This window comes from Phocoena sinus, chromosome 14 (assembly GCF_008692025.1).
Source record: "Phocoena sinus isolate mPhoSin1 chromosome 14, mPhoSin1.pri, whole genome shotgun sequence".
Taxonomy (NCBI): domain Eukaryota; kingdom Metazoa; phylum Chordata; class Mammalia; order Artiodactyla; family Phocoenidae; genus Phocoena; species Phocoena sinus.
In genome coordinates, this window is record NC_045776.1 from 51,817,315 (window position 1) to 51,838,161 (window position 20,847).

At 40.1% G+C, this 20,847-nt stretch overlaps 1 protein-coding gene across 1 annotated transcript in view; it reads right to left on the reverse strand.

Annotated features, from left to right (window-relative positions):
• Positions 1 to 20,847, reverse strand: part of GREB1L (GREB1 like retinoic acid receptor coactivator) — a 261,369-nt gene that overhangs the window by 22,724 nt on the left and 217,798 nt on the right. The window contains exons 17-20 of the mRNA XM_032654275.1: positions 13,643 to 13,823; positions 11,635 to 11,827; positions 4,845 to 4,978; positions 1,154 to 1,493 (exon numbers count right to left, since the gene is read on the reverse strand). Coding sequence (XP_032510166.1) covers positions 1,154 to 1,493; positions 4,845 to 4,978; positions 11,635 to 11,827; positions 13,643 to 13,823 — 848 coding nt within the window. The remainder of the gene's footprint in view (positions 1 to 1,153; positions 1,494 to 4,844; positions 4,979 to 11,634; positions 11,828 to 13,642; positions 13,824 to 20,847) is intronic.

Below are 20,847 nucleotides of genomic sequence, written 5' to 3' on the forward strand. Positions count from 1 at the left end.
CTTCTATTTTTAGACAGATTTATTTGTTCCAGCTACCTATCAAGCTAATGCAAGACATTTTGTTTGCATTTTGGATTGTTCAAGATAGGTAATAGAATACAATACAAAGGCTTACATTTGCAAAATGCTTTATGAACACTAAATAATAATCCTCGAATTAGAGCTCTTAGAGATCATGCAGTCCAACACTCTCCTTTTGCAGCCCAAGGTGGGAATGCAAATCCCCTAAGACTACGTGCTTTCTTTTCATACAATTTGTGTCAAACTGGTTTTTCTTCACCCAGTTTAGCTCAGTGTTTCGTGTGCAAGGTGCAGAAACCATGTCGGTCTACCCCAGACACATAGTACCTAGCTTAGTACCATATCTATGTGTATGCAGGATTTTATGAAATGCTGTCAAATGTCTGGGACACATTGGATTATAAAAGTCCCCAGAAAGGTCTGAGCAGGGCATGAGGTAGAGATTTAGGTTAATTGATTAAGAAATTCTCCCCCGCCCGCCATGCCTAACAGGAAAAGCAGTGCGTCCCTGGCCGTGCAGGGGGCGGGGCGGGGGTGGAGGATGGGCGGCGCTTAGCCATGCACAAATCTCTCTGCAGGAGGCTCGGCTGAATCTCAGCCCAGCCCACGCTTTGAGGCCAAAGCAAATACAAAGAAACAGCAAACTGTTGGGGAATCCACATGCACGAGGGTGGGGAGTAGTTCTCTATGAGCACTGAAGATGAAACAGGATACTTTACCCACTCTGAGCAGACAGATAGGCTACACGGACAGAAAAGATTCAGTGAACGGATGATACTTAAAGGCGTGCCCCACGGAGGTCCAAGAGAACAACTTACCTTTTTTTCTGAGAAAACAGATGGCCGTGGGCTAGATGCATCTCGAACAAGGTCAATAAACATGGGGTGAAATTGGGTCATCGCATTTTTGCACCTGCAGTTGGAGAGCATGGAAGACCAACTGCATGCATGTGCTAAAAGGGGGGCCGGACAGAATCTTATTAAACTAGGAAAGTGGACACGTCCCTTAGTTTAGCCTTAACGTGGTCACGAAGATCACACCGACACATGTGCAAAACTCTATCAAACTCAGGCCTCTGAGCCACCTACACGGGAGTCCTAGAAAACGGAACAAACGTCTGTCCATTGCTAACCTTTAATCGCGCCACAAAGTGGGCTGCGACACTGAGGTCAGAGGCGGGGTTCCCGAGGATGATCTCGAAGCGGTACTGCAGCCCCAGCTTGTCGCGCACCTCCTGCAGCCGCTCCTTGGCCAGCATCGCCAGCTGCACGGAGGGCACCCTGAGGATGAGCATGTGTCCCCTCCCACTTTTGTTTTTTCCTGGGCGGCTGAGGAGGTCATCCACGATGCTGAGTGTTTCCGGCGTGCTGTGGTCTCGGAGGGACGCCATGGTGGTGAGAGCCATCAGAGCCTCCGAGTACTGCTGGATGAGGAGGTAGCAGCGGACGACCATGCTGTGCAGCCTGGGGTACCTTCAACAGAACACAGGGAGCTAGCATCTGGGTGTGGGGCCCACTGGGACAGCGAGGTCTGTGCTGTAGGAATGCAGACCAAGCATGGCGGGAAGGGGTTCGTGACAGGAGTGGGGCTTGAGCTCTAGAATGACCTTGAAGCCCCCATCACTAGAAGGAAAAGGTGAGCTCACAGATCTTGCTGGGATAGGTACAGCAAGTTCACGAGGTTTAGGGACAGTCTAGTGACCTGAGCTTCTCCCAGTGCTGTCTCTGGACCAGCAGCATCACCCAACAGCAGCACCACCTGGGAGCTTGTTAGAACCGCCAAATCCTCCCACCACACATGTACTGAATCAGAATCAGGCTGGACAAGGTCCCCAGGTGATTTGTATTACATTGCATTTTTTTTTGTGGGGGGGGTATAGTTTTGTGTTAGTTTCCACTGTGTGGCGAAGTAGAGTTCCCTGTGCTATACAACAGGTTCTTATTAGTTATCTATTTTATACAATCACACTGCACTTTGAGAAGCACTGGTCTGTTCATATTTTCAACAGAGCCATAATGGATCATCCCTAGATCCTAACCTCTTGCTGGTGGCTTGGGGTTAGAATGCTTGTTAGCTTATTTCTCTTATACTTAAGATTACAGTTAAGGAAACTGAGACACTAATGTAATGTCTGTGGAGTATCAGGAGTAAAAAGAGTAATTATTATTGCTAATTTGAGGTCAGCTCCTTTGTAGCAATAACAATATCTTCCCATAAAGATGGAGAAAACTTGGAGCTGGCTGGAGAAATAGCACCCCCTAGTGGTGTGGCCCCCTGTCCACCTGAGCCCCTGCTCGGCGGAGGGTGCCCAGCAAATAGTAGGGGGGTGTCCTTGACTCACCTCAACATTCCCCTCCCTCCACCCTTCACTGGACTGCCAAATTGGCAGTTTTTACGATTACAGAGCAGGCAGAAAATAAACCTCTCATTAATGTGCTATTCCTCAGAAAGCCAAGCCTGCCTGACAGAATGAATACAAATGGGCAAAGAGGACCCACTTGCAGGCATGAAGAGGTGCTTGCAGATATCAAGAAAGTAGGCATGGGCAAAGCAAGGCCCTGGACCCAAGCTTGGCCAAGCCTCTCGTGGAGCCTGCAAAACAATGGCAGGTCTGAACTTCCCTTCTGGATGCCAGCTGGTAGCACATGCAGCGGCCTAGCAGCTGGGGAGGCCAGTGGGGGATTTCACCTTTGCTCCACTTTATAATTCTATTTAAAGTGAAACAGTCGTCACCAGCCTTACACAGAAAAACCCAGGGGCAAATACCAGTTAGGGTCATCAAATGACTGCTCTGAAGTACTTAGAGCTGGAAAGGACCACAGATTCCCTGGGTTCTGACCACTCCACCCTCTCATAGAAGGAGGCTGAGTTAAGGGTTGGGAGAAATTCACCTCCTTTCCCAAGATCATCCAACTGGTCAGAGGCAGAGTGTGGATTTTATTCAGGTCTCTGACAATGTCTTCTTACGTGGTAAGAATTTAGTAGATTGGGGAAAAGTAAAGAAATCCTTCAGTTCAATCAGTCCTGGGCCAATCCCTTCAAGCATTCAATAAATCATAGCTATTATTAGCCTGGGGTGACTTGGCTAGAGGAAGTGGGCACAGATGATCCAAGTTTAAGGCTTAATGCCTTTTGCTGGGCCATGTAGGAAAGCCAGAGTTAGATCAAAGAGTAACTTTGACATACAGGCATTTAAATTTCACACTGAAAGAGCTATGAATTTAGAAGTGAATAGTTTCCCTAGTTTGTTTTGTTTGTATTAAACTGTAACTGTAGTTTTTTGGGTTTTGGTTATTGGTTTTTTGCGGTACGCCGGCCTCTCACTGTTGTGGCCTCTCCCGTTGTGGAGCACAGGCTCCGGATGCGCAGGCTCAGCGGCCATGGCTCACGGGCCCAGCCGCTCCGCGGCATGTGGGATCTTCCCGGACCGGGGCACGAACCCACGTCCCCTGCATTGGCAGGCGGACTCTCAACCACTGCGCCACCAGGGAAGCCCGTAACTGTAGTTTTGTAAGTATTACAAAAGTTGTATAGGAGTTGATGGGATCATCCATTAAAATATGACTTATAAAACTTCGAGTGATGTTACTGGAAGAAAAGATAGGTTCCAAGAGGGCAGACGGAACAGAAGGGTGGGAAACAAAGGGGAGATTCATGGGATGATTCTGGAAATCTAAGATCACATGTGCTGTGAAAGGATTAACATCTCAGTGTCAGTTAAGTCTTCTCAAATCCAACAGCTGCAAAAATATAAAATCCTACTCAAGCCTGCTTCTTTTCCTGACACTGCATTATAACTTGCTGGGTAGGATGTATCCCCTGTCCTCATTTTTATTTCTCTTTCTTTTTTCTTAGCAAAGTTATAGGGCAGTTTGTTAAATAGATGGTTTGTGATCAATTAGAGCCAGTTTTAAGAACTAGAGCTCCTAAAAATTAGAATGTGCCTCATCAACTAGTGCCCAACTGCCCCCATCACTGGATGATCAAACAGAATACTGTAGTGGAGGGCAGGGAGGGACCTCTAGTAGGCTAAACTCTTTTTTTTTTTTTTGGCCACACCTCACAGCTTGCAGGATCTTAGTTCCCTGACCAGGGATTGAACCCAGGCCACAGCAGTGAATGCTCCAAATCCTAACCACTGGACTGTCGGGGAATTCCCTATTACGTTAAATTCTAATGCCTCTGCCTAATTTTTGAGTCTATGATTCAAGATCAGGGAGGAAAAAAACCCAGAAAAACCCTTTGCTCTTCCAGAGTCTGACCTGGAACTGGGGAAGAAAAAGGAGACAGAGAGTCATGAATCTTAACCCCAAGGTCAGGGATGGAGGAGGGCCACTTAGAACTGAACTTGCTTAAACGATCTGTTTGTTCTTTAATTTTCTTCAGTCTACACTCCAAATCTCTCAGAGTAAAGTTTTGTTTTTACTGAGGGTACTTGCCTGTGGTGGACAGAGGAGAAAAGAGAGGAAAATGTAAAAGTGTGGGGAAGGCCAGACCTCAGAGGAATGGTCTTTAATAAGCAAATCCCTCTGTGCCCAAGTCATCTCTGGGTGCAGCAATGAAGCCTGCCTGGGAGACAATTCGGAACACAGAAAGTGGTTCTACCTCCCACTCTGAGTCACTGGTTTCCTTTGTTGGTCTTGGATGATCATAGAAAACCCATCTGAGTGAAAGGTCATCTTAGGAAAGGCTATTTTTATTCTGCCTTCACATGTCATTTGCACAGCCTGGGCTCCACCAAAATTCCCTGTGACACTGACACAAAAGACGTTTGGCTATTTCAGACATGCAAGTACAAGAAAAGGTTGAAAGTCCTTATTTACCTCTCCAAGAGTGTGTTCACCATCTTTTCAAAAGTCTCATCACATCTCAGAAGTGGGCTTGTGATTCCCCACTGAAGAGATTTACTGTACTCGTTCATGCCGAAGTACAGCTTCTCCTTGCAGCTCATGTCCTCCTGGTTCAAAACAGAGCAAAACCCAGTGACGGCAGGATACAATGTGTCTTATTTTCTGGGGGTCGGGGGAGAAGGGACCTGTAATAGGCTATTGCCTAGAAGGTTAAAAAAATTGTGAATAAGCAATTAGGACTACATCAAGCTAAAAAGCTTCTGCACAGCAAAGGAAACAAAATGAAAAGGCAACCTACTGAATGGGAGAAAATATTTGCAAATCATTTATCTGATAAAGGGCTAATATCCAAAATCTGTAAAGAGCTCATACAACTCAATAGCAACCCGCCCCCCCGCCACCAAATCCAATTAAAAACTGGGCAGAGGATCTGAATAGACATTTTTCTAAAGAAGACCTACAGACAGCCAACAGGTACATGAAAATGTGCTCAATAGCACTAATTATCAGGGAAATGCAGATCAAAACCACAAGGGGCTATCACCTCACACCTGTTAGAATGGCTATCATCAAAAAGATGAGAGATGATGTGTCAGTAGATGTGGAGAAAAGGGAACCCTTGTGCACTGTTGGTGGGAATGTAAATTGGTGCAGCCACTATGGAAAATAGTATGGAGGTTCCTCAAGAAATTACATATTTGTACGTGTGTGTATGTATATATACATATATTTGGTGATGAATGTGTTAATTAACTAGATAGGAGTCCTCATCCTTTAAAAATGTATACATAAATCATCACAATGTATACTTTAAATATCTTTTATTTTTATCTGTCAGTTATACCTCAATAAAGTTGAACAAAAACTGTGTTTCCTTATATAACCAGATACCAACTCTACAATCATCTCTGAAGCACCAACTGAAATTTCCCTTCACTTCAAATGAAATTAGTATGTGATTAGTGATATGCTTTCTTAAGGCAGATTATAACTACATCGATGGTTTGTTTTCTCTATCTTTTGTTCAGATTTTTTAGAGGAAGAGCATTTCTTAGGCTTGTAGAGTCAGAAGGTCAGATTTTTTTCCTTCTCGAAGCAGCTCTGTAAATTGATACATATGAGTTCTATAGAACTCGCTGGAGATCAAAAAACTCAAAAACGCCTCTATTACAGAAATTTTAACTTTTCTGATGTTATTTAATGATGGTGATTCTCTTGCACTTTTACAAACAAAATTCATTTTAAAGGTGAAATATATAGTTTTCTTCCTTCTAAAACAGAATACCCAGTATTTAATCTATGCCCCTTCTTGATGATTCAATCATCACTATGAAAATGAATAACTATTTGGGGATGTGACACAAAGATTTCCTCAGAGGAGCCTGACATGTGTGACAAACTGCTTGTCCTTAAACTAAGTAGCTCCAGAATAATCAATAAACATTTTGAGTTCATGTATCTGGTGGGGTTTTTTAAAAATAGTTTTCCTTCCTCTGTTGTACACTACTTTTTCATAGTCATTTCTTCTTGCTGTCATGTTGCCTGTGCATTTTATTCTCACTTTTATGTGTTATTTATTATGTACTGACATTTTTCTTTAAACACTCTCCAACTCATAAAGGTTACACAGCAGCTTAAAATATATAAGACGAAATTAAGCAATTAGAGGAAGAAAAAGCAAGGGTAAGAGCAAGGAGACTGGGCCAGGGATGAAGTTAGTACTCTCAAAAATGCATCCCAGAAGTTTCTGCCGTTTGGTTAGAAGTGGAATGCGAATTTGGTTCTGAGCTTTTAAGTAACCCATCCAAAGAGATGAGCAATTGTGTCATTTATAAGGTCCATAAGATAAAAAGAAAATACTATAATTGGCAGCTTTTAATTTTTTAAGCCCCACCCCCACCCCCCACCAAACCAGCTTATCCTGCTTATTGGAACAGGGTCTTATTTGAGAGTAAATATGCTTCATCAGAGCCTTACAGCAAAGACGGAGCGACATCTATAGTTTACTTGTTTGCTTGTTTCTTTCTGGATTCTTGGCTGCGTTCTGAATAGCTGTGTCAAATCAGTCATTTCAGGATGAAAGAAGTCAGTCACCTGAGTTTCCCTCTTTATCTCGACTTGGCACAGAGTAAGAGGAAAAGCTTTATCTTACATGTATGTGGTTTTCACATTTCTTCTCATCCACAATCATGTTTCTTTGGGAAGATGTAAAATCCGACTCCAAGCCTGCTCCTTTCCCTGACAGCATTATAACCTGCTGAACGGGAAGCCTCCACCTGTTTTCATTTTTACTTCTCTTTCTCTTAGCAAAATGAGAGGGCAGCTTGTTAAATAGATGGCTTATCACCAACTGGAGCCAGTATGGTTTTAAGAACTAGAGCTACTAAAAATAAGAAGTGAATAGTTCCCCCTTTCTGTTGTGTTTGCATTAAACTATAAGTGCAGACTTGCAAGTAGAAGTTAATGGGACTATCTTTTAAAATACGAGTTATCAAACTCAGAATGATATTCCTCTAAAGAAATACACGTCCCCAAGTATCACAAATCATAAGTGATACAATTTATTGAATCCTTGTATCTTTGGGGATAATGTCCCTTCTCTTAAGAAAAATATCTCTCCTCCCAAAGTCCTACCCTCTCAGTGACCCCCAGCTGCAGCCCTCCCTGTCCTTTCACTACGGTCTCTGCTTTTCCTCCAGCCAAATGCTCTGCTCTGTGGACACTGTTCCCTGGAAGGTCACCAAGGATTCCTGAGGCCAAAACCTCAGTTCTTGGCCTCACTGCCCTCTCAGCCGTTCTCTTCATTACTTTCTTCCATGATTTTATCTACACCAGCTGCTTCAGTGATTAGCATTTCTGAAATCTATTCCAAATCCTCATTGTAAAGCCCTAATCACAACTCCCACATTGCATTTGCGACTGTGCACTCATCCCAGTCTTCACTCAGCCCACATCCGTCTCATCTGCCCTCCAGAGGTCCACCTTCCTCTTGACTTCTCTTTTCCAACTAAAGGCATCGCCTCAAAGATATCTCTGACCCTTCCCTCTTCCCCAATAAATAAATCCTAGAAGATTTACCATTTCTTCCATCCTTTGTATTTCCAGGACCACTATTCTGATTTAGGTTCTTGTTCATTCTAACCTGAATTATCAGAAAAGCCAGATGACACATCTCCCCCTTTCTAATCACTTTGACTTGGCCTCTGTAGTTGATAACTTGCCTTAAAATGCAGCCTCTTAGTAGCTACTAAAGCTGAACTCAGAACTCAGCAATTTCACTCCCAAATGCATACCCAACAAAAATGCATACATATGTCTACTAAAATGCTTAAAGCAGCACTATTTGAAATAAGTGAATAGGATGAATAAATGAATTGTGGTGAGTCACCCAGCGTAATCTATATACAGCAAAAAGAATGAATGTTTTATGACTCATGCAAAATATAGAAGAATCTCACAAACAATGCTGAGCACAGAAGCCAGATATAAGAGAGTGCCTACTGCAAGATTCCATTTATATAAGGTTCAAAATGGGGCAAACCAAGACAGAAGAGTGCTTCCCTCTCGTGAGAGAGTGCCTGGCTTCTGGAGTAGGTGCTAGCGTTCTAGTTCTTCGTCTGGGTGCTGGTCCCATGGGTGTGCTCAGTTTGTGAGAATGCATCAAGCTGTACATTAACATTGTGAATATAAAAAATAAAAGAAATATGTACATTCTGCTATTTCTTTTTTTTTTCTTTTTTAATTTAATTTAATTTTTTTTTTTATACAGCCGGTTCTTATTAGTTACCCATTTTACACATATTAGGGTATACATGTCAATCCCAATCTCCCAATTCATCACCCACCCCCACCACCCCCCGCCACTTTCCCCTCTTGGTGTCCGTACGTTTGTTCTCTCCATCTGTGTCTCAATGTTATTTCTAATAATACTATGCCCTTGCTAAAATATCGTTCATGCCTGTGTAATAAGTGTAAGCTTTTCCAGCCTGGTCTCAAAGATTCCATATGTATATTTCCAGGTTTCTTTTCATCCCACTAAGTATTCTCTGAAAAATGTCTGATGCTTACTCCTCTGTGGTCCTGCCCGAGCTGTCTGCTGCCAGGAGTGGCTGCTCCCCTGTCTGCTCTGTCCTTCCTCTCCTCCAAGGCCCATCCCAAGTGCTCTGTCCTCTATGTCGCCGTTCCTGATGCTCTCAAATGGGTGGGACTTCTCCCTCCTTTCAACCCACAGAGCACTTTGGTTTTATGCAATTGTCTTACTCTACTTTGTTTTTATTTTGTTACATTTTTTGTTTTGTTTTGACAAATTGTATATATTTAAGGTGTACAACTTGATTTTTTTCTTTTTTTAAAAAATTGAGATATAATTGACATAAAATATTAGTTTCAGGTGTACAGCATAATGATTTGCTATCTGCATATGTTGTGAAATGATCACCACAATAAGTTTAGTTAACATCCATCCCTCATCACACATGGTTATAATTCTTGTTTTCTTATGGTGAGAAATTTTAAGATCTACTCTCTTAGCAACTTTCAAATATACCATACAGTATTATTAACTATAGTCACTTTGCTGTACATTATTTCCCCAGGAATTATCTATTTTATAACTGGAGTTATAAAAAGTCTATACCTTTTGACCACCTTCACCCATTTTGTCTACCCTCCAGCCCCCGCCTCTGAAAACCACCAATCTGTTTTCTCTATCTATGTCTTATTCTACTTTGGAATAATAGTGGCTTTTATACGTACTTTGCTTTCTCCTTAAACCGTCAGGTCTCTGTGTGTTCTTGGAAAGATCTAACACAAGCCTACAAGTGCTCACTAATATTTTTTGAGTCTACTTTCTTTGCTTTTCTCTATTATTCCTTCTTTAGGACATTGGCTTCAGGATAACTAAAGGAAGCTAATCACTAGAGCTTCGCCCCTAAATGTGTAAAGTTGTTGTAAATTAGATTCAATGTTTTTATCTTTTCTCCATGCTCCTCTCAATGTCATAGGGATGATTTTTTTTAAACTTTAATTAGAATATAATAACTCCCCCCCTCAATTATTTTGAATATGATCCTGGGTATCATATCTCTAATCCACAAATACTTCACTAGATACCTCTAAGATTGGAATCCTTTAAAAAATATAACCACAGTACCATCATTATACTTAAAAAAATTAACCACAATCATAGGAATGACTTTTAAGGAAAATTATTTTAAGCTTGTTTCTCTATTATTTCACATCAGGAGAAGACAAAGGGCAGAAGCTATGAGCCCGTCTTCCTATCACTGGAGTGATCCCTCCCAGAAAAAGACTAAACCAACTGTTCAGGATAGGATGGCTCTCCTTTTCCCCCCCTAACAATATATTCAACTTAACGTTTAGTTGGAGCCCTATCTGTTGGATTAAAAACACTGTTTCCTTTTATCAGTTCTACTGGCTATCCCATTCCATGTCAGGACAACTACTGGGGTAGACCCTAGGCACACCATACGGTTTTGGTTCAGAGACAAAGGAACACTGGCAGCCTCTTATCTCACCCATAACTTGCCCACCCAATTCATGGACAGAGCTAGGGTGGAGAAGATACCAGCAAAGTGAAAGCTCAAAGCAACCTCCTTGTGACAGTCAACACACCGAGACAGTTCTCACAAGGGAGGGACTGGTGATGCCAACGTGAGTCAGGGACCTGAGCTTGCTTGATTGTAAAGGACACACCAATACTCAAAGAGAAGGGCTCCAAGTCTTCTTACCTACTTCATAACAGAGTGAAATGCATTGGGTTGAAAAATAAAGTTATTCTTATGTAGGACATTTCTGGCCTCTTTTACTTAAACATGTTTATATTAAAATATCTCACAGTTCGATATTTCTAAACAAAGGTTCTATTGCTTAATGGCTGATCTTTATTGTTTTTTAATAAAACTCATTTTTTTATTTGCTAATCTATTTAGCTTACAGTTTATAGGTCACAGAAAATATCTTTTAAGTATTAGGGACTGGACCTGGATGTGTACAGTGCCGAGCTATTCTCAACGCATTAAATGATACTACAGAGTAGTTTAGAGTGTTTTGTTTTGTCTGTGGAGTCCTAACCACTGGACCACCAGGGAATTCCTGTTTAAAGTCTTTTTTTTTTTTTCCTTTTTGGCCACACCACGCAGCATGTGGGGATCTTAGTTCCCTGACCAGGGATCAAACTCGTGTGCCCTGCGCTGGAAGCACGGAGACTTAACCACTGGACTGCCAGGGAAGTCCCCTGAGTAATTTAGAATAACAGTACCAGCATCTTCTGTTTCAACTAGAAGTCTGTGAGAATTGATTAAAAGGAAAAATTCAGTTGCTGGGAAGCATGAGACTAATCAACATATAGATATACATCTAGATCAGTAAGACTGAAACAAGAGGACAATAACATTTCCAAGTTTTAGATTGGAATGAATCATTTAAAGGCACAAAGCTAATCCAGGATATTGAGGATGGTGTCAGCTGACATCACATTTTAGGGGGACAAACTATACTGGATAGACAATTTTGTATCTGCATGATAGCCCAAAAAAGAACCACCGAATCAAATTTATAGAGGACACTATTCACTAGTTTTTAGTGAATAATAATTGTAATTATATGGAACTTTTAGAAGAGGAAGCATTATGTTAGTTAGTTTTTTGAACTCTTTTGCTGTGACCATATTTTATTACAAGATTCTGCTCCCCAGGGGAACTGAGAACATGACTGTGTATCAGAGGGTAGAACAGAGACTCACTGTGCTGTCCAGCTGTATCCAGTGAACCTCGTTGTTGGCGCTGATTCGGGACTGTTGGGTCTGCAGAGTGTATGGGCAGGAGGTGACCTGGAGCACCAGGAGGTTGAAAGCTTCCAGAACCTCTCTGCAGTTAATGACTCTGTCAGCCAATCCATGGCCAGGTTCACCATGTGACAAAGAGCCCGAAATGACACTGTAGAAATATTGAAAGTCACATTAAAACCTAATTTAACTGATTAGATGCAGAATCAGATATCAAAATGGAGGTGGTGTTTTAGCTCTTTTTTTCTGGTTCCTATTAATTGGGGGCAGGAACAGAAGCAACCAACATTAGATTTGGAAGGCAAAGAGGACCCACCTTCTTACCCCTTTCAGACAAATTTCAGGGATTTTTTTTTTTCCTTTTTCAGTCTGTCGCTGATATACCTCAAAGTATAAACTCAGTTATCCAAGCCAAGGATATCCAACTTCGTAGCTGAGGTGGATCACTTCAGTTTGAAAGCCCACCTGAATGCGGGAGCTCTCCATCAAAATATGATGCTTATAACTGTGCAATGATCTGTACCCCCAGAGAGGCCCCAAAGCTACAAGGAATCCCCTCTGTGTTAACACACTCTCCTTCCTCACTTGAAGCTGCTAGACCGTGGGGAGGACTCCTCCGGCCTCCTCCCCACGACCAACATTTTCATATCTCTGAGTCATTTTCAGTTCCGTTCAATGTGGAGGTATCCCCACCCCACCCCTCTCCCTCTCTCCCTCTCTCTCCCTCTCTCTCCCTCTCTCTCCCTCTCTCTCTCTCTCTCTCTCTCTCTGTCTCTCTCTATCTATCTATATACATATATATATGTATATTCAAAAAAGTAATCTCAAGGCCCATGAGGATTAAATACAGAGAGATCCAATGTGTAATCCTCAGAGCTATTACCCCAAACTTTCAAAGATGAGGTATACAAGGTCAGTGAGCTATTTCTGCTCACAGAACATAAGCAGTAACTGAACAAGGTGTGGGCAAAATTTCTTTTCTTTTTCTTTCCTTCCTCCCTCTCTCCCTTCCTTCCTTCCTTGCAAATCTAACAAGTTATACCAGGTCTTATTTACACCTACATATGGCTCTGGACTTCAGATTATGGAGTACCAAACACATTCTGGCTTCTGAACAAGTGTTTTTGCAATTCTGACATTTCTACCACAGATCAAAAAAATTCCAGATGCCTAACCTCAGTGTGTCCTGAGGAAAGAAAATCTATGAAGGTTTGATGATGCCTGAAACTTCCCTCCCCTGACGTGGTGAGGACAAACCATGATATGTAATATTTGACAACTATTTGCCCTTAAAAAAAAAACAACAACAAAAAACAACTACTTGCTTTTTTCAATCCATAGGAACAAAGGTACCCCCTACTAGATAAGTACTGTGATTTGATCTGACTCCATCACACTACACAAACTGTTATTTCATTAATAAGCCCATAAAGAGATAGGATGGTCTCTTGTTTAAACAGGTAGATTGCGGAAGGTTTTGGATCTGCTCTCAGATCATTGAAGTGGCATCTCCACTGCTGCTAAAGGGAAGAGGGAAGAGAGAAAGGCAAGGAAGAGGAGAAATGGCAGGAAAGGAAGGAAGAGAGGACAAGGAAAAGGAGAAAACGAGAAGAACCACGAGGAGAAGAGGGGGTGGGTGGGAAAGCACATGGGCCTTCTGGGAGCTCACTCACCGCAACCCCCTTGTTGCCACCCCTTCGCTGAAGCAGCTGAGTCCCACAATGCTCTTAAGACCGGATTTTAACAGGAATTTGTAAATTCGCCCACAGTATAGTTAAAATAAAATCAACATTAAAGTGGTAAGAAAAGTTGAGAAAGCAAGGAAAGGGTGGGAATAAGTTAACCATGAGAAGATGCCAACTGGTAGGGTCCATGGTCTTTCAAATCACCACCTTTTAAATTATTTAGTACATGACCATTACTGCTGTAGAAGAAATATTGTATTTGCTCACTCTGAAGCAATCACCTCGTTAGTTCCACATGGGAGTTGTCATGAACTAGCACAAACAGTGTGTACGGGTTCTGTTTCACCCTTCTCATAAAAACTTCAAACTTGGTTTGAATCTCATTGTCTAGACGAACAACATATTTCTCTGCTCTCTGATAGGCTGTCCCATTTTCCTCCAGACCCAAGTCTACAAGGACACCTGCCAAGAAGAAAAAAGAGTTTATCTTTTTTACACACATGTCTATGAGATTAAGTTCAGTACTGATATACTGGGTGCTAACCATATACAGAGATTTACAGAGCAGATAGTTTTCCTTTTCCATATTCCCCACAACAGTTTTGAAGAGGAAATATCAGGTTTCCTTTTCTTTAGAATACCGCACCCCACCTCCCATACTTCATACAAATGACAACAGGGACTGACCTGATACGTTAAGTAGAAGCTTGAATGTACGAGAACTCTGTCTAATTAAATTCTATTTATATGTGAAATATAAACTTATATTTATATGTGAATTTAATTATGTCTAGTTAAATTCTATTTATCTGCTAACAGCTACTATAGGCCACTTGGAAAAAATGAAGATTTGGACTAGAGCTCTTGGCCAAATTGATATAATCGTGTAAATCTTCCTTACCCCAAATTTAGCGACAAAACACATATAAGAAAAAAGGAAAATAAAATCTGATGTCCAAAGATTCATCGCTAGATCGTGAGCTTTTTTAGGTAGTATTTTACTCATTTTATATGGTGACAATGTTGCACAGTACCTAGAGTATAGGATGCCCTCAATGATTGTTGGATTATGTACCAAATTAATAGAATGAACTGAATTACTCAAGATAATTATATTCTCAAAATGTTAGGAACTGTAAAACTTGTACTGTATCATTATCTCTGACTATAGTAAAATTATTTCTACATACAAACATCTAAAATAATTCTAGGCACATGAAGCTGTTGTTGGATAATTAAAACACCAAATCCTCCTTTAAAATGAAGAGACAAAGTGGCAATTATGTGAGGTGAAGTGTGTGTTAACTAACCTTATTGTAGTGAACATTTCACAATACATGCATGAAAACATCACACTGTATACCTTAAACTTAGACAATATGTTAATTATAGCTCAATAAAGCTGGAAAAAAAACACTGCCCCCAAACAAGGGTGCACAATACTCCCCTGCCCAAGACACTCAGCCCTCTGAGAGGAGAGCCTTGTCACTCAAGCCCATGACCCTCCAGGCAGAAGGAACCAGAAGACTGATTAGGGTTAGATATGTCACATTTGGGGGTTAGATATGGTCCTCCAAGGATATCTATTTAACATCCAATATCAGCCACATCTACCAGCTCCAACTGTGTGGAAAAAAATTTTAATTAAAAAAGATAAACAAGTGAAGAGACTTTTATGAATTATGTTGACTTAGTTTTGTTTGTCTAGTTTTTCTTTTCATATAAAACCAGACTAATTAACAGCTATATGCAATTAGCATCTAGATGCCGTAATACTAATAGCTCTAAATGGTATAAAAGAAAAAAGGAGGGCTTCCCTGGTGGCGCAGTGGTTGAGAGTCCGCCTGCCGATGCAGGGGACGCGGGTTCGTGCCCCGGTCCGGGAAGATCCCTCGTGCCGCGGAGCGTCTGGGCCTGTGAGCCATGGCCGCTGAGCCTGCGCGCCCGGAGCCTGTGCTCCGCAGCGGGAGAGGCCACAACAGTGAGAGGCCCGCGTACCGCAAAAAAAAAAAAAAAAAAAAGAAAAGAAAAGAAAATAGGAAAAATATTTTATCGTATGAAAAATTCATCATACCAGAAAAGGTAAACAGAAAGGTAATTTTGCTTTCAAACTTTTTTCATCAGGAGCCTTTACTCAGAGATTGTTTTCAATTTCCACCCACGTGTAGTCAAATGATGTTGTGAATATTTCCAAAAGCAATTAATCAAACATTTAATTTGGCAAGTAGTCTGATTTTTTTGGAACGTGGATTGCTTATAAAATTTATTCAACATTCGATAGAGATTTACCGAACATCCATTATGTATCAGGTACTATGTCAGGTATTGTGCTCAGCCTGGGGATACACAGGAGGGCAGGACAAACAAAGATCTTAATCTCATGGAGCTTATGATGGAGAAGATGGATATTTTTGACAAGTATCATGATGAGAGACAAAGTCCTCTGGTGTAGAGGAGGTGAGCAGAGGCACAGAAAGAGGACCTACTTAATCTCTGGTGGTTTCTGTTTCCTTATTTGTAAAATAGGGAGAGTAGAACCAGTTGAAAATTAGTCTATATTTCCTAAGTTTATCCTTAGGAAATAAGCAGTGAGAGTTAGGAGGCTCTTAGTATGATAAGACCATAAATAATTCACGAAGAGGAAAATTGTATCTTATGGATAATTGAGTTGATCACATTTCAAAACAAATGAAATGCCGACCAATTGTATGCCTTTGACAGGTCAAGTCCATACATGCCCTTAATGGAAAGACAAAGTTCCATGAATCTCAGAGGTCATTCTCTCAGACATAACATGGTATAGTAGTCTATGCTGCCAGCTGGCTCTGCAGTGGTATGTCTCGGTGCGGGAGAGGCATATCAGAGGGACTTGATTGTTTTATTTCTAACGGGGCATTTTTAGTATATGATCCTTACCTTTACATTTTGTTTTAGACTTGCTTTTAGTTTTAAGTTTTGTTTCTTTCCTGGTTATGAAAGTGATAGATACTCATCTTGGGAAAACTGGAAAGTATAGAGATATATTAAAAAAGAAAAAATCATCCAGGATTCTTTAACTCAAAATAAGCCACTGTGAACATTTTTGTGCATTCCTTCCTACTTTTTTAAAATGGATATCCTGCTACCTAGCTCACATTTTATAACTGTATATCCTGACTTTTTTTACCTATAACTGTAAAGTGAGAAACAAAACTCTCCACAACCAGTCTAATGATACAGTATTTATCCTTTCATAGAAGCTGCTGGTCTTACGCAGTGTATATTAAAATGTAAACAGAATATAATTTAATATTCCATTTTAATTCCTCTCTCCCTTCACAGCTTCTCCTTAGTAAATGTAAAACAAAAATGGATGTGGTCTCTTCCTTCAGAGGGTCTCTTTCAAGAGGTGTTAATGGCATCATTACAAGCATTTTATTTCAACTCAATAAAAATATCTTATGCTCTTACTATATTTAGAAATAAATGGAACCACCAATTACTGAAAAAAAGAGAGAGAGAAAGAAACAAAACTATCACTATTTACTAATAATATGTCTTGGTAGAAAACATAAAATAATCCATCAATAAATCAATTAAATTAATAAGAATTTAGTTAAGTTGATGGATTCAAAATCAATTTATAAAAATTAGTTGTATTTCTATATACCAACAGCAAACAGTTAGGAAATGTATTTTAAAAAAACTATTTTACAATGACGTCAGAAAATAGTATCTACGAATAAATCTTATAAAAGGTGTATAAGACCTTTATGGAGAAAATGATGAAACTATTAATGACATTAAAGAAGACTTAAATTAGAAGCATATCATAAACATATAGTTAAAATTTTAAATTGTTTAAAAATGTATATGGCAGAGCAAAGAACCAAGAATAGTCAAGACAGACCTGAAGTAGAAAAGGTGGGAGAGATCTGCCTTACCAGAGACTAAGAATTATACAGCTTTATTAACAAGACAGTGGTTTTGGCATGGAGCAAACCCTGGAAACACACCCACATGCATATAAAATGGAGATTTATGATAAAGCTTGCAATGTAGATCAGTGGTAAAGGATGGGCTCTTCAACAGTCAGCACTGAAGAACCAAGAAATTATATTGGATCTTACCTGATATGCAAAAAAAAAGAAAAAGAAAAAAAATTCAGGTGGATTAAAAACTTAAATGTAAAACACAAAACTCTAAAAATTTTAGAAGACAATAAAGGAGAATAACTGTGGCAACTCATAGAGGATTACTTAAACAGAAAAGGCCAAATGATAGATAAACTAAACTTAAGAAGGTCTATTCATCAAAAATATTATAAATAAAAAGACGAGCCTTCCAAATCTGTAACTAGTATTACTAAAAAGGATTAGTATTCAGAATACATAAATTACTCCTACAAATCCAAGAGAAAATGGGCAAAAAAAACCCCAAAAACTTTAGCAGGCATTTCCTAGAAGAAACCCAAATGGCCAATAAATATCTGAAAAGATGTTCAGCCTCATTAGTAATAAGGGAAATAAAAACCATAATAAAATAGAATAATACCACATTAATACAAATTTTTAAAAACAAGGTAACTGTAAGAAAGAAGTGGATGAAAGAAAATACTTATGTACCTCATTTCTGCAAAACAAATTCAAGAAGGATAAACCACAACCTAAAGAGATTGGTTACCAGTAGGGGGATGGGTGGGAAAGGGGTGTAAAGAAGTGAGAATGGGAATGAGTAGGTATGAGGAGGGGAAGATGCTTCTCTGAATATACCGTTTTGTATAGCTTTGACTCTTAGAACCATAGAACAAAGTTAATCAAGAATGGAGTAGGGGGTGGGGGGGCTTCCCTGGCGGCGCGGTGGTTAAGAATCCGCCTGCCAGTGCAGGGGACACGGGTTCTAGCCCTGGTCCGGGAAGATCCCACATGCCGCGGAGCCACTAAGCCTGTGCGCTACAACTACTGAGCCTGTGCTCTAGAGCCCACGCTACTGAAGCCCGCGTGCCCAGAGCCCATGCTCCGCGACAAGAGAAGCCACCGCAAGGAGAAGCCTGTGCACTGCAACGAAGAGTAGCCCAGGCTCGCCACAACTAGAGAAAGCCCGCGCGCAGCATTGAAGACCCAATGCAGCCAAAAATAAATTAAAAAAAAAAAGAATGGAGTGGGGGGACTTCCCTGGTGGTCCAGCGGTTAAGACTCCGTACTCCCAATGCAGGGGTCCCGGGTTCGATCCCAGGTCAGGGAACTAGATCCCACATGCCGCAACAAAGATCCTGAGTGCCACAACTAAGACCCGGCGCAGCCAAATAAATAAATAAATATTAAAAAAAAAAAAAAAAAGAATGGAGTGGGGCATGGGGGGTTGGGTGGGAGGAGAGGCAGGCAACATGGAATCCAAATGGTAACAAATGAAAACTAACATAACCACATTGATGGGGGGTGAGCATGAAAAGAGCAAACCTCAGTAAAACAAATCAGTGTTTTGTCTGGAAACCATAAGGCTAAAGACCAAAAGAATTGTATGGCAACACTTTAGCTGGCAATCTGTTTTCTCACAGGGGTGTGGGTTAGCAATTGTGTAACTTCTAGGAAAAAAATTCAAAGAAGTGAATATGTACATTATAGATAACAAGAATCAGGTTTCTCCCTGTCAGAGAAAGAAGTTACAAATAGAGAAATGGGGAAGGACTAAAAGGAACCTTGCAGTGTTCACATGGAATTGGAGATAGCAGTTAAAGTCATGAAAAACAAGGTAAAATTGAAGACATGTCCCAGGTTGCAGGAGACTAAGAGGACAAAAGAACTGAATGCAATGTTTGATCCTGGATTGAATCCTGGAACGAAAAATGACATTAAGGGAAAACTAGTGAGGTCTTTAGTTGGTTAATAGTTTTGTTCCAGAATTGATTTCCTGTTTTGATCATGGTACTATGGTTATATAAATTCTCAACTTTAAGCAAAGCTGGTGAAGGGTTTATGTGAACTCCCTATTTTTTAACAGCTTTATTAATATATAGTCCACACACATTTCATCCATATAAAATGTGCAATTCAATAGCTTTTAGTAAATTCACAGAGTTGTACAACAATCACTACAAGCAATTTTAGAACATTTTCATGAAACCCCAGACCCTTTAACCATCATCCCTCAATTCCCCCCTCAGTCCCCCAGCCCTAGGCAATTACCAATATATTTTCTTTCTCTATAGGTCTGCTTGCTCTGGACATTTAATGTAAATGGAATCATAACAATATCTGATCTTGTGTGACTGGCTTCTTTCACTTGGAATACCGTATTCAAGTTTCATCCATGTTTTAGCATTCATCAATACTTCATTTCTTTTTATTGCTGAGTAATATTCCATTGTATAGTTTACTACATTTTATATATCCATTCATTATGGACATGATAGACATTTGAACTGTTTCCACTTTTTGGTTATTATGAATAATGCTATTGTAAACTTTTGTGTACAGGTTTTTTGTGTGGACCTATATTTTCACTTCTCTCTCATTTCATATCTAGGAGTAGAATGGCTGGATCATATGGTAACTGTTTAACCATTTGAAGAACTGCTAGACTGTTTTCTAAAGTAGCTAAACCACTTACATTCCCACCAGCAGTGTATGAACTTCCAGTTTCTCTACATATTACTTGTTATTGTCTCTCTTTTTGCTTATAGCAATCCTCATGGGCATGAAGTAGTATTCATTGTGTTTTTGATTTTCATTTCTCCAACTGCCTAATGGTGTTGAGCATCTTTTCATGTGCTCTTTGGTCATCTGTATATCTTCTTTGGATATGTGCCCATTCAGATCCTTTACCCATACCTTAATTAGGCTATTTGTCTTTTTATTATTGAGTTATAATAGGTCTTTAAATATTATAGATATGTCTCTTATCAGACATATGATTTGCAAATAATTTCTCACATTCTGTGGGTTCTCTTTTCATTTTCTTGATGGTGTCCTTTGAAGCACAAATGTTTTTAATTTTGATGGTGTCCAGTTTATCTATTTTTGTTGTTGGTGGTGGTGCTCTTGGAATCGTATCTAAGAAATCGTTGCTTGATCCAAAGTCATGAAGATTTACACCTATGTTTTCTTCTAAGAATTTTATTGTTTTAGGTCTTACATTTAGGTCTTTGATCTATTTTAAGTTACTTTTTGCCTGTGAGGTAAAGGTCCAACTTCATTCTTTCACATGTGGATATCAAGTTGTCCCAGCACCATTTGTTGAAAAGATTACTTTCCCCATTGAATGGTCTTGGCACCCTGGTCAAAATTCAGTTGATCATAAATAGCAGGGTTTATTTCTAGACTCTCTCAGTTCTATCCCATTGATTTATATGTCATCTTTATGCCAGTACCACAATGTCTAAATGCTGTACCTTTGTATTAACTTTTAAAATGGGGCAGTGAGAGTCTTCCAACTTTGTTCTTCTTTTTAAATATTGTTTTGGGTATTCCGGGTCCCTTGAATTTCCACATGAATTTTAGGATCAGCT